The 14,347-nt window shown below is 36.2% G+C and overlaps 1 protein-coding gene across 3 annotated transcripts in view; it reads right to left on the reverse strand.

Moving 5' to 3' along the window:
• The window catches only part of PTPN12 (protein tyrosine phosphatase non-receptor type 12), a 91,314-nt gene that overhangs the window by 38,571 nt on the left and 38,396 nt on the right, over positions 1–14,347 (reverse strand). For 2 of the 3 annotated variants that reach the window (XM_070787230.1, XM_070787229.1), the window contains exons 2-5: positions 12,246–12,354; positions 1,878–1,954; positions 1,444–1,564; positions 230–325 (exon numbers count right to left, since the gene is read on the reverse strand). In XM_070787230.1, coding sequence (XP_070643331.1) covers positions 230–325; positions 1,444–1,564; positions 1,878–1,894 — 234 coding nt within the window. In that variant the 5' untranslated portion in view covers positions 1,895–1,954; positions 12,246–12,354. The remainder of the gene's footprint in view (positions 1–229; positions 326–1,443; positions 1,565–1,877; positions 1,955–12,245; positions 12,355–14,347) is intronic. The other variant, XM_019958618.2, reaches the window with a different exon arrangement.

Here is a 14,347-nt window from a genome sequence, read left to right on the forward strand (position 1 = left end):
TTGTCTTATACTACCAACTTAAACCAAGATTTAAAGTACTGCCATACTCTATTCTTGAAATATTTCAACAAATTTCTCAAAATTTAACAAGACAACCTAGCCATCAGTTTCTGTCTTTTTAATAAACTAACTATAGTTAACATAACATTATGGCTCAAAAGTCATATTGTAGGATATAGTTAACACATCATTATGGCTAGAAAATCATGCCATTTCATACAATACTTACTACAACATTGTACTCCCATATCATCCTCCAAAAATCTATTACCGTATTTGCTAAAGGTCCTTGGGTTGCCACATATGCTTTTGGCCCATAAACACCCTAAAAAAGTTAAAAGCATACAAATTATGATTACCAAAAATATTTTCTACCTAAATTTTAAGTTTTCAAATGTTATTAGCATTAATGCTGTTTTCAGCTAAACAATTTCCAAATAATTTTTCTTTAATAACGTATAAAAGCATGACAAAATATATTTCACTTCAGCTTCTGGTGAAACATGGTTCATAGAATTCAAAAGTAAACCTCCTTATGCTATTTTAAAAATTATTAGTTACCTAGGAATTGAAAGCCCTAGTCAACAAAACTAACTAGCAGAAACTTAAAAGCATGCATCAATTCTAAAAAATAAGACTAGAACTAGCTAATAGTTCTTTCTTAGCTAGATTCTTCCATAGCTGTCTTTGGTTTAAGCACCTACTAAATATACTTTTAATAGTAAACCCAAGAATATATCAAACAAACTAGCAGACTAAAATGTTAAACCAGTACATTCAGTGAGCCAGTGTTATTAGGTGCAATTAAAAACTAGAACTTTTAACAAATGTCCTTATAAAAGAACATAAGCCTCAATTATATCTGAAAGAATGAACTATGTATTAGTTTTTTTTTTTCCATATTTATTTGTTTATGTGGTTATGCCAGGTCTTAGTTGCAACACTCAAGATCTTTGTTACTGCATGTGGGAGCTTTCTGTTTGTTTTTTAGTTGCAGTATGTAGGATCTAGTTCCCTGACCAGGGAATGAACCCCTGCATTAGGAGTGGGAAGTCTTAGCCACTGGACCACCAGGGAAGTCCCTATGTATTAGTTTTTGTTTAACTATTAGTTTTGGGCTCTGCCATATTTGTAATAAAATTGACTTTTCAGGAAAAGCTTTTATTTAGAACCATAATTCTTCAATGTTGACATTAATTCTACCATATAACTCTTACCACCTTAATATTTTTCTCAACAAAATACTGTAAAATAGATTCAAAAGCACAGAGTAACAGAACAAAATAGTCTTATTTACTCAAGTAGCAGTCTGAATCTCTCTACTGATAAATACCCTATATGGTTCATTAACAGAAATGACTAAGTACATTTGTGTACATAACAAACGAGACAATTTAGCAATCAGTAAAGGCTTCCCAGGTGGCTTGGTGGTAAAGAACCTGCCTGCCAATGCAGGAGATGTGGATTCGATCCCTGGGTCTGGAAGATCCCCTGGAGAAGGAAACGGCAACCCACTCCAATATTCTTGCCTGGGGAAATCTCACGAACAGAAGAACCTGGCAGGCTACACAGTCCATGGGGGTCAACAAAAGTTGGACATGACTTAGCAACTAATCAGCAACAAAGGTGTTTATAATAAGCCTTCAATACAAAAGAAGAAACACACAAACAAAAAAACTTTATCTCCACTATCATAAAATTAAGCAAAAATCTTTAATAAGGATGCTAGACAGAAAACATAAAAATACGTCATGGCTGTGACTTTACTTCTTTCACCGTTGGCATCACATTAGGCAATTTAAAATTTTTTAATAAAACTAGTATTGTAGGAAGTCATTAAATATGGCAGAGAAACACCATTTAAAATTAATACATACCTTAATAAAATTTGCATTGATATAGTCTGAATCTTGAGAAGGAGTCTTTAAAGTCAATTTAACTCGGCTATGATCAACTACAGGGAAAAAAAGGGATTTTTAAAATAACGTCCTATAAGCAGACAAGTTTTTTTCCCTAATGAACCATAAATAAGATTAAATAACTAAAATTATTTACTTAAAATGAATGAAAACTGACTTTTAAGTATAAGCAGGGTAATTTCTAACATCATATTGATAGGAAGTGGGTCTCATTGTAAAGCTGTGTTTCAAAGTAGGAATCAGAATATTCAGGACCTCTTTTAAAAATATAAAGTCCTGAGCATCATCTTAGATTTACTATACAAGAGTTTAGGATTTACATGTCTACAGTTTTTAATAAGCACTAAAACTTAATACATTAGTTTGTCAAAATTCTTTTAAGGAACTCTAACTTTCATATTTTATAAGAAATTATGAAAATTAAGTTTAAAAAATTAGGTAAAAGTGACAAATAAATTAGATGACGTATGAAAAGTGCTGAATACTTCACTTGACAAATAATATTTATTATTGGGTAGTGTTCACTCAGCTAATTTGGTGTCAGCTGGTACCTCCACCATTAAATTACTATCTTTTCTTTTGTACTTAGTAAGTATCTGGGGCTAGACTTTGAGCCTATGAAATCCTACTAAAGTAGTAGGATCACCTAATTTCATGGTCCTAATTAATAGATGCTTACTCCTTGGAAGGAAAGTTATGACCAACCTAGATAGCATATTGAAAGCAGAGACATTACTTTGCCAACAAAGGTCCGTCTAGTCAAGGCTATGGTTTTTCCTGTGGTCACGTATGGATGTGAGAGTTGGACTGTGAAGAAAGCTGAGCGCCGAAGAATTGATGCTTTTGAACTGTGGTGCTGGAAAAGACTCTTGAGAGTTCCTTGGACTGCAAGGAGATCCAACCAGTCCATTCCAAAGGAGACCAGTCCTAGGTGTTCTTTGGAAGGACTGATGCTGAAGCTGAAACTCCAGTACTTTGGCCACCTCATGTGAAGAGTTGACTCATTGGAAAAGACTCTGATGCTGGGAGGGATTGGGGGCGGAAGGAGAAGGGGACGACAGAGGATGAGATGGCTGGATGGCATCACCGACTCAATGGACTTGAGTTTGAGTGAACTCCGGAAGTTGGTGATGGACAGGGAGGCCTGGCGGGCTGCAATTCATGGGGTTGCAAAGAGTCAGACACGACTGAGCGACTGAACTGAACTGAACTAAACTGAATAACATGTAACATGCCACAATCATTTCAGTTGTTTCTAATCCAGGGACAATTATTAAAGGCAATTAAAATACAAAAAGACATACAGAAATGGTAACAAATACAAATAAACTTAAACTTTTTGTTTTTTGGCCTCGCTGCATGGCATGCAGGATCTTAATTCCTCAACTAGGAATTGAACCTGTGACCCTGCAGTGAAAGTGTGGAGTCCTAACCACTGGAATGTCAAAAAAGTCCCCTAGCAAACATTTTAAGAAGAATAATTAATTTATTAGTCAACAAACTGAATTTATACATTAATATAAAGGTCCAGTTCTGCTAATTTTATTTATTTATTTTTGGTGAAATCTTCTTTGGAAATATGTAGGAAGAGATATATAAGAAAGACATACTAGTTTCCAATTAAAATTATTTATCCCCTTCCCATGTTTCCAGGAAAGAGAATACATACATGTGTATCAATGCTTTGTTTCTTGTTTCATTACATCCTACATGTCTTTTTTAAAAAGCCATTTTAGATCAGAAATGTACATATAAAAAATGCTATGCTTTGGGTAAATGATAATAGAACAATTCTGAAGTTAGTACAATGGCAGTTAAATAACCATATGATGCTTCTTCTTACCATGTTGATACCATGTTGAACCAATAATGATAGGTTCCAATTAATACAAAGTATCTCAAAGACAAAGACTTTGTACAATAGTTGGCTGACCATTGAATCCTTAGTAAATGTTTCTGGGGACTGTGAATCCAGATGAGAACAGTGGCTCCCAAATGATAGCCAATACTGGTGCCAAGCTGCTTGCTACATACAAGTTGGGAAATTTTTTAAAAAAATTCTCTGGAAAATTTTATGTGTATATAAAAATAAAACAGTATAATGAACTTCATCTATCTACTACCCATCTTCAACATTTTGCCACTCTCATTTCATCTATTGCTGATCATACAGCAATGAGGGGCTGGGGAAAATAACTTAGAAAGCAAGATTTCTGAGTCCCATATTCTGCAGTAAGTCTGATTCAGTCAGTTCAAGATGGGGCACAGAAATGTGATTTTTTTTTTTTTTTAATGAAATAACGCCATTAGAAACAACATGATGGACCTAGAGACTATCATACCAAGTGAAGTCAGAAAGAGAAAAATACTGTAGGACATCACTTATATTTGGAATATAAAACAGGACACAAATGAACATATCTATGATACAGAAACAGATTGACAGACATAGAAAACAGACTTCTGGTTGCCAAGGGGGAGAGTGGAAGGGGAAAGAAGGATTGGGAATTTGAGATCAGCAGATGCAGACTATTATATATAGGATGGATAAACAATAAGGACCTACTATATAGCACAGGAAACTATTCAATATCCTGTGATAAGCCATAATGAAAAGGATTATGAAAATGTATATGTATTACTAAATTACTCTATTGTACAGCAAAAACTAACACAACATTGTAAATCAACTATACTTGAATAAGAATTTTTTAATGGCTTTTTTTTTAAACACTCTAAGGCACAGGCAAATTTTCTAGTCACTACTAGATTGAGAATATAAAAATCAATATTATGCTGTGTATAACATAGTATGTGTATTTTAATACTCTTTATCAGTGGTTCTATTAAGCATAAACATGAAGAGAAATAACTTAAAGAATATGAAAGAAATTATTGTTTTCATTTCATGGTTTTGCTGCCTGCTTCTGCAGTCTCCCAGGAGCCATTTCCAAATAGATAAAACCAGTATTCGCTACACAGGAGGCTCTTTAAAGTAGTAGCTTTTTTCTTCTTCAACAAACATCTATTCCAACGACAAATAAACACACACACACCAAACAATATATAAATATATTGTTGCCTCCAAGAAAACACACACCTATTGATAAATCCTAGGTGTGAAAAATAAAAGAATCTTCATAATAACATTGGAATAGGCAGAATACCCTGATCCATCACTTCTAAAGGCTAGCCAGCTCAGTTTTAGCCCTTTCAACAAACAAAAGCAACAGGTCATCCTTGACACAGGAGTATCCAGAAATTTCTTAATTATAGGCCTGGTCTCAGTGGTCTAGCATAAAATAAACCAAATCTCCCAGATAGCCTGAGAAAAACCTAAGTGATCTTTGAATAGTGATGAAATTACTTTTAATGGATCAAACGCAATAATGTCTGCTCTTGCCACTTCAAGTCAACATTATACTAGAGGTTTTAGCCAGTGAAATAAGTCAAAACAGACACTCAGATTGGAAAGAAAGGAGTAAAACTATCATTATTTGTAAATGACATGATTCTGATATGTAAAAAATCCTAACATTTCCACAGAAAAATTACTAAGATAAATGAGTCCAGGAAGGTCGTGGTCGTTTAGTCACTAAGTCATGTCTGACTCTTGTGACCCCAGGGACTGTGGCCTGGAAGGCTTCTCTCTCCGAAGGTCAGTGGATTAAAAAAAAAAAAAAATATATCGATGTGCAAATATGAACTATATTTCTATATACTAGTAACAAAAATCTTGAAAATAAAATTAAAATAATTCCATTCACAACAGCATAAAAACTTTTTACAAGAAGAAATACAAGATTTGTACACTGAAAACCATAAAACACTGCTGAGAGAAATTAAAGATTTAAATAAACAGAGTTGTCTTATATATATGGTTCCCTGGTGGCTTAGATGGTCAAGAATCCACCTACAGTGCAGGAGACCTGGGTTCGATCCCTGGGTTGGGAAGATCCCTTGGAGAAGGGCATGGCAACCCACTCTAGTATTCTTGCCTGGAGAATCCCCATGGACAGAGGAGCCTGATGGGGTTGCAAAGAGTCGGATACGACTGAGCGACTAAGCACAGCACATATATAGACATAAACACTTTCTTTATCCATTCATCTGTTGATGAACACTTAGATTCAAAGAGTCAATATGGTTTAAAATTGCAATTATCCTTAAACTGATCCATAGATTCAACACAATCCTTATTAAAATTCCAGTAGGAATTTTTGCAGAAATTGACAAGCTTATCTCAGAATTTATATGGAAATGCAAAGGACTGAGAATAACCAAACCAATTTTTTAGGAGAACACTTCTTGCCTTTAAAACTTACTATAAAGCTACAACGATCAAGATACTGTGATCTGGTGTCAATGAAATAGAATTAAGGGTTCAGAAATAAACTCTTACATTTACAGTCAAATTATTTCCAACAGAAGAGCTAAGGCAATTCAGAGGAGAAAGGATAATTTTCAACAAATGGTGCTGGAACAATGCCACGTGCTGAAAGATTATTTTAGATCCTTACCTGACACCATATTAAAAATTAACTCAAAATAGACTATACACTTAAATGCAACAGCTAAGACTATAATATTTACAGGAATGAAATGAAAAATCACAGAAGAAAATCTTTGTCATTCTGGATTAGGCAAAGAGTTCTTGGACTGAACATGAAAAGCATGACCCATAAAACGGATAAACTGGACTTCATGAAAATTAAAAGTGTGCATTAAGACACCACTAAGAAAATGAAAAGACAAACCATAAACTGGAGAGGGGGCGGGGGCCGGGGGTGGGGGGAGGTGCAAATCATAATATCTGAAAAAAGACTTGTATCTGGGGTATATAGAAAACTTTTATAACTAAATAGGATAAAAAATCAATTAAAAAAATACTGCGAACGCTTTGAAGAGACTGTTCACACCTTCTTTATCCATTAATCTGCTGATGGACACTTAGGTTGCTTGGCAACTGTGAATAATGCTGATATGAATACTGGGATGCATGTATCTCTTTAAATTAGTGTTTTTGTTTTTTTGTGTATATACAGCCAGGAGCAAAACTGTTGGATCATATGATAGTTCTATTTTTTTTTGTTTCTTGAGAAAACTCCATACTGTTTTCCACAGTGGCTGAATGAATTGACATTCCCATCAACAGTATAAAGAGTCCCCATCTTAAAAACGGGTCAACTTTATGATACGTAAATTATACCACAATAAGGCTGTTTAAAAAAACAAAAAAATAAACTGCAAGCACTGGTCATGCTAAATACTCGAAATTGTCCATTTGCACTATTCTTATGACAGAAGGAAAATATGTATCTCTAAAAACTATTACTATTAATTTAACTTTCCAAATTAAAATGATTAGAAATTTATTGGAAACTGACCTATCAAACCTTAAATAACTTAAAGTAAAAAGGTACTGCTACTCTGCCTATAGCACAATGTTTAAGAGCTCAGACGCTAGGGCAAGGTTCCTCAACCTCAGCGCTAATTTTTATTTGACCTTGGCTAATTCTCTGTTGTGAGGAGGCTGTGGCCTCCAGATTGTAGGATGCTGTAGCTTCCCTGTCCTCTACCCACTAGATGCCAGTAGCAGCCTGCTCACTCCACATCCTAGTTGTAATAACCAAACAACCAAACCACGTCTAGCATTGCTAAATGTCTGTCCCTTTAGGAGCAAAATCACTGTGGCTGAAAACCAATGCTTTGGATACAAACTGCCCGGGTTTAAATTCTCACCACACTATTAGCTGTGTGGCAAGCTATTTAAGTTGGTGATGGACAGGGAGGCCTGACGTGCTGCAGTCCACGTGGTCTCAGAGTCGGACACAACTAAGCGACTGAACTGAACTGAACTGAACTGAAGCTGTTTAACCTTTGTCTCAATTTTTTATCTGCAAAATGGCATACAATAGTACCTCCCTCAGTTTTGTTTTGATGATTATGGTAAATAATTCATTTCCTAAAGAAACTGGCAAACAATACAAAGCAAGGCTTTTATTTTTCAGAGGACCAGTGGAACAGCACTGAACTTCCCCATCTATCTCTAGTTAAAATTAATAAAGCTTCCTCCTATTCTCAGTTTTCTCTCTGTAACTCCTGCTACATTATTATCAATAGCACTAACCACTCTGAGAGACCACACATGTTATTTGACTTGTTCATTGCCTTGCCTACACTATAAGCTCTACAAGGGCAGGGTATTTGGTCAGGTTGTTTTCTGCAGCACATAGTATATGTTCAAAGCTTCTTGTAAAATGAATGAATGAAACAACATATGAAAACAGAAACCTGAAGCTGTTTGAGATTCATTTCCTCAGATGGTAAAAAAACAAGGTGGAAACACTGTTTCTTTAAGAGTGTGCACATTAATTCCCTCTCTTCATTCCAAAGCAAAAACCACAACCCAGTTGTGGATGTGACTAGTGACAGAAGCAAGGTCCGATGCTGTAAAGAGCAATATTGCATAGGAACCTGGAATGTTACGTCCACAAATCAATGCAAATTGGACATGGTCACAGTAGATGGCAGGAATGAATGTCACCATTTTAGGAATCAGAAAACTAAAATGAACTGCAATGGGTGAATATAACTCAGATGACCATTACATCTACTACTGTGGGCAGGAATCCCTTAGAAGAAATGGAGTAGCCTTCATAGTCAACAAGAGTCGGAAATGCAGTACTCGGATGCAATCTCAAAAACGACAGAATGATCTCTGTTCATTTCCAAGGCAAACCATTCAATATCATGGTAATTCAAGTCTATGCCCTGACCAGTAATGCTGAAGAAGCTGAAGTTGAATGGTTCTATGAAGACCTACAAGACCTTCTAGAACTTACATCCAAAAAAGATGTCCTTTTCATTATAGGGGACTGGAATGCAAAAGTAGGAACTCAAGAAACACCTGGAGTAACAGGCAAATTTGGCACTGGAGTACAGAATGAAGCGGGGCAAAGGCTAATAGAGTTTTGCCAAGAGAATGCATTGCTTATAGCAAACTCCCTCTTCCAACAACACAAGAGAAGACTCTACACATGGACATCATCAGATGGCCAACACTGAAATCAGACTGATTACATTTTTTGCAGCCAAAGATGGAGAAGCTCTACACAGTCAGCAAAAACAAGACCAGGAGCTGACTGGCTCAGATCAGGAACTCCTCATTGCCAAATTTAGACTTAAATTGAAGAAAGTAGGGAAAACCACTAGACCATTCAGGTATGACCTAAATCAAATCCCTTACGATTATACAGTGGAAGTGAAAAATAGATTTAAGGGACTAGATCTGATAGACAGAGTGCCTGATGAACTATGGATGGAGGTTCATGACATTGTACAGGAGACAGGGATCAAGACCATCCCTAAGAAAAAGAAATGCAAAAAAGGAAAACGGGTGTCTGAGGAGGCCTTACAAATAGCTGTGAAAAGAAGAGAAGCCAAAAGCAAAGAAGAAAAGGAAAGCTACCCATTTGAATGCAGAGTTCCAAAGAACAGCAAGGAGAGATAAGAAAGCCTTCCTCAGTGATCGACGCAAAGAAACCGAGGAAAACAACAGAATGGGAAAGACTAGAGATCTCTTCAAGAAAATTAGAGATACCAAGGGAATATTTCAGGCAAAGATGGGCTCAATAAAGGACAGAAATGGTATGGACCCAACAGAAGCAGAAGATATTAAGAAGACGTGGGAAGAATACACAGAGGAACTATACAAAAAAGATCTTCACAACACAAAATCACGATGGTGTGATCACTCACCTAGAGCCAGACATCCTAGAATGTGAAGTCAAGTGGGCCTTAGGAAGCATCACTACGAACAAAGTTAGTGGAGGTGATGGAATTCCATTTGAGCTATTTCAGCTATATATGCAGAGTACATCATGAGAAATGCTGGGCTGGATGAAGCACAAGCTGGAATCATGATTGCTGGGAGAAATATCAATAACCTCAGATATGCACATGGAGAAGGAAATGGCAACCCATTCCAGTATTCTTGCCTGGAGAATCCCAGGGACAGAGGAGCCTGGTGGGCTGCCATCTATGGGATCACACAGAGTCAGACATGACTGAAGCGACTGAGCAGCAGCAGCAGATACGCAGATGACACCACCCTTATCACAGAAAGTGAAGAAGAACTAAAGAGCCTATTGATGAAAGTGAAAGAGGTGAGTGAAAACATCAGCTTTAAACTCAACATTCAGAAAACTAAGATTATGGCATCCGGTCCCATCACTTCATGGCAAACAAATGGGGAAACAGTGGAAACAGTGTCAGACTTTATTTTTCTGGGCTCCAAAATCACTGCCAATGGTGACTGCAGCCATGAAATTAAAAGATGCATGCTCCTTAGAAGGAATGTTATGACCAACCTAGACAGCATATTAAAAGGCAGAGACATTACTTTGCCAACAGAGGTCTGTCTAGTCAAGGCTATGGTTTTCCAATAGTCATGTATGGATGTGAGAGTTGGACTATAAAGAAAGTTGAGGACTGAAGAACTGATGCTTTTGAACTGTGGTGTTGGAGAAGACTCTTGAGAGTCCCTTGGACTGCAAGGAGATCCAACCAGTCCATCCTAAAGGAGATCAGTCCTGAGTGTTCATTGGAAGAACTAATATTGAAGCTGAAACTCCAATACTTTGGCCACCTGATGTGAAGAGCTGACTGATTTGAAAAGACCCTGATAGTGGGAAAGATTGAAGGAAGGAGGAGGAGACAGACACAGAGGATGAGACGGTTGGATGGCATCACTGACTCGATGGACATGAGCTTGGGTCAACTCCAAGAACTGGTGTTGGACAGGGAGGCCTGGCGTGCTGTGGTCCATGGGGTTGCAAAGAGTTGGACACGACTGAACTGAACTGAACATTAATTCCAGAGCATAATAAGAGTACCTCAAAATTATATTGCTTAATTTAAAAGAACTGTTCAGAAACCCATACTATTCACTACTCTGAAGTGGTTTGGTAAGAAAAGTGAATTTATTTTCCAAAACCTTAATGAGTGGTTACTATGTGCTAGGGACAACTGTAAGCATTGTACATGCACAAAATAATCTTTTAAGGTAATTATTATTTTAATCTCCATTTTGAAGATGAAGAAACCAAAGCACAGAAAGGATACATCCAAAATTACATAGATAACAGTTGACAGAGGCAGGATTTGAACTTCCAGTCAGAGCTCTTTATTATGCTCTGTTGCCACTTTATAACTGTGCTGCTACCAGCCACCCACAGATCCCATATCTGAAAGTAAAGTTGAATAACAACAGAAAGATGAAGGATTAAATTTATGCAAAGAGGACAGTAAGAAAGAAGGAAGAAGACAAGTGCGGGATGAGGCAATTTGAAAAAGGGTTATTATAGAAGAAGGAAATTTAAAAAATAGTGACTGGTCAACAACATCAAAACAGTTAACAGAAAAGAATAAGCACTAATTAACAACAACAACAATAGTAATAAAAGACTACCGAATATGATAATTAAAGTCACTGGAAAATTTATCAAGGACATTTTAGAGAGAATAAACTTTAGGAATGAATGAAATTTTGTCAATTATACTTCAATAAAGCTAGAAAAAAAAGGATGAAAGGAGAGTTGAGAGAATGGTATCCTGGAATGTACAGATTTCTAGATAAGAAGGAAAAGAGAAAGACTATTGGCAGCTTTAAAAGACAGCAGGTATGATATAAATTTTTAACTTTTACAGTTAAAGGCATTCTGATAGAAAACTATACTGTTTAAGAATATAATTATATTATCATTATTAGAATATAATGCTATCAGTCTTAGGCATGCCCTCAGAGATACATACCATGCTCTTAGACTAGTAAGAACAGCAGACACACAAGCATGAATCATGGTTCATTTTTTTTTTCATGGTTCATTTTTAATGCTCAATTAATCAATTATAGTTCTTATGAATAGAAAATAGATGAGTTAATATTTTTAGCATTTTATAAAATGTATTATACTTATTGAATTATGTCTGTATTATTTTATTTTTTATAAAAAATTTCTCTGAACAGGGAGTCCACAAAAGATATTTTTACTTGGATTTTTCAGATTTGAAAGTGGGGCAGTATCAGAGTAATTATGACACTTAAAGGGAAAAAAATGAACAGTAAAATAACAACAACAAAATCTACTATCATAAGGAAAGGCAAGCACAACCACAAATTATTATCTTGTAGTGTAACTTGAAAGAAAAGCTCATCATTATTTTCTTAACAAATGAACTCATTAGGAAGAAGAAAGCTAGTTTAAGGTATAAAACTATTAATTAGCATATCCATTTGTTCCTTTAATGGCATTTTAAACTTACATGGCAGTATGTCCTTATATCTGTTCTTTTTAACATTTTCTTCTTTTTCTCCAGTGGCTGTGGGATAAATCTTTTCTGTTCTATATTTGGTTGACAATCTTCTTAGTCGCTTAAAATCAAAAGAAAAGAAGATTCAAATTCAGAAAAAATCAGTATTTCAAAATGTTAATGAAAATTTGAATGATAATAAGCTCTTCATTGAATTTTGCTAACCCCAATTTCTCACAATTCATTTTCTTATTTTTCTAAATTTACAGTATCTCCCTAACCCTTTGTAATTAAACCCTTAATAATTAACCCTAATTTTTTTTTCTTAGCATAAGAGCAAACATAAGATTAATATTCCAAGTAGCAATTTTAAAAGGAGGGCAGTAGAATAAAAGTGGTAAAGAATCCCCCTGACAATGCAGGACTCAAGAGACTGGGTTTGATCTCTGGGTGAGGAAGATCCCCTGGAGTAGGAAATGGAAACCCGGTCCAGTATTCCTGCCTGGAAAGTTCCATGGACAGAGAAGCCTGGCGGGTTACAGTCCATGGAGTCACAAACAGTTGCACATGACTGAGCAACTGAGCACAACACGGCACCAGATATAAATAATTTTATTTAAAGAAACCATTAATAAGCTGAGTCAGAATATTTAACTCAGCATCCGAAAAACAAACTTTACAATCACACCTAAAAGATTATATAGAAGTTGTTATTTCTTCTCTCAATAAACCTTGAGCACCCATGATGTGCCAGGCTCCTTCCAAGGCATAAGCTAATAATTACTTATAAGACACTGCAAAACAAAGTTCTTTGATACTCAATTGGAAATGTTCAACAAAGACCAATTCTGCTTATTCAGTATATTACAGAAGTGGCTTGTGAGTTGGTGAGAAATTCTTACCACATACGGCAGTAGGGATGTTCTTGGGCTGGAATATTTCTGCATGTCAGGAATACACTTCCTGCTTTCAGAAGCACTGAAAGTCAGCATTGTGAATTGTTTAAATTCACTACTCAACCACATTGCTGAAATCTAATTTCAAAGGAACCTACTTTCTTCCAGGCTTAAAAACATATCGAAGGCATTCTGGTTTTACTATTGAACAAAAGTATTAAATACAAATGAAAAAGATGCCTGGTAACATTTAATTTTTTCACCATTTTATTTTTGTTCCTTGTGATACTGATAATTAAGCAACTAAGAATAGTATGTCTATATTTTTACAGACAGAACTTTAATTGAAGATCTTTAACTTATTCTTGTATTGACATACTTAACATTTAACATTTGAAATAATCTTAAAGTAGACCCTCACATACAGAATGGTAAGCTTTTTTGTTCTTCTCTGAAAAACTCCTAAATTTTATCATCCCAATCTTAAAGACCTAAAGCAGGAATATATGTTTTTTAAAATGAAAAATCTTAACTAGAATTCTGTTTTGCACAGGCACAATGCCAAAGCAAAACTGTTCACTTTTATGATGTTATTTCCTGTAGTAATAAAGTTTTCAAAGTATGTAAGTGCATGGGGGGGGGGGGGGGGCAGGGAATTGTAGTTATTTAGAAAGTAATGACCAACCTAGATAGCATATTGAAAGCAGAGACATTACTTTGCCAACAAAGGTCCGTCTAGTCAAGGCTATGGTTTTTCCTGTGGTCATGTATGGATGTGAGAGTTGGACTGTAAAGAAGGCTGAGCACCGAAGAAATGATGCTTTTGAACTGGTGTTGGAGAAGACTCTTGAGAGTCCCTTGGACTGCAAGGAGATCCAACAAGTCCATTCTAAAGGAGATCAGCCCTGGGATTTCTTCGGAAGGAATGATGCTAAAGCTGAAACTCCAGTACTTTGGCCACCTCATGCGAAGAGTTGACTCATTGGAAAAGACTCTGATGCTGGGAGAGATTGGGGGCAGGAGGAGAAGGGGACGACAGAGGATGAGATGGCTGGATGGCATCACTGACTCGATGGACTTGAGCTTGGGTGAATTCCGGGAGCTGGTGATGGACAGGGAGGCCTGGCGTGCTGCAATTCATGGGGTCGCAAAGAGTCGGATACGACTGAGCGACTGGAATGAACTGAACTGAGAAAGTAAATGGGCGGGTTGGTGAGG

The sequence above is a fragment of the Bos indicus genome, chromosome 4, assembly GCF_029378745.1.
Source record: "Bos indicus isolate NIAB-ARS_2022 breed Sahiwal x Tharparkar chromosome 4, NIAB-ARS_B.indTharparkar_mat_pri_1.0, whole genome shotgun sequence".
Classification (NCBI taxonomy): domain Eukaryota; kingdom Metazoa; phylum Chordata; class Mammalia; order Artiodactyla; family Bovidae; genus Bos; species Bos indicus.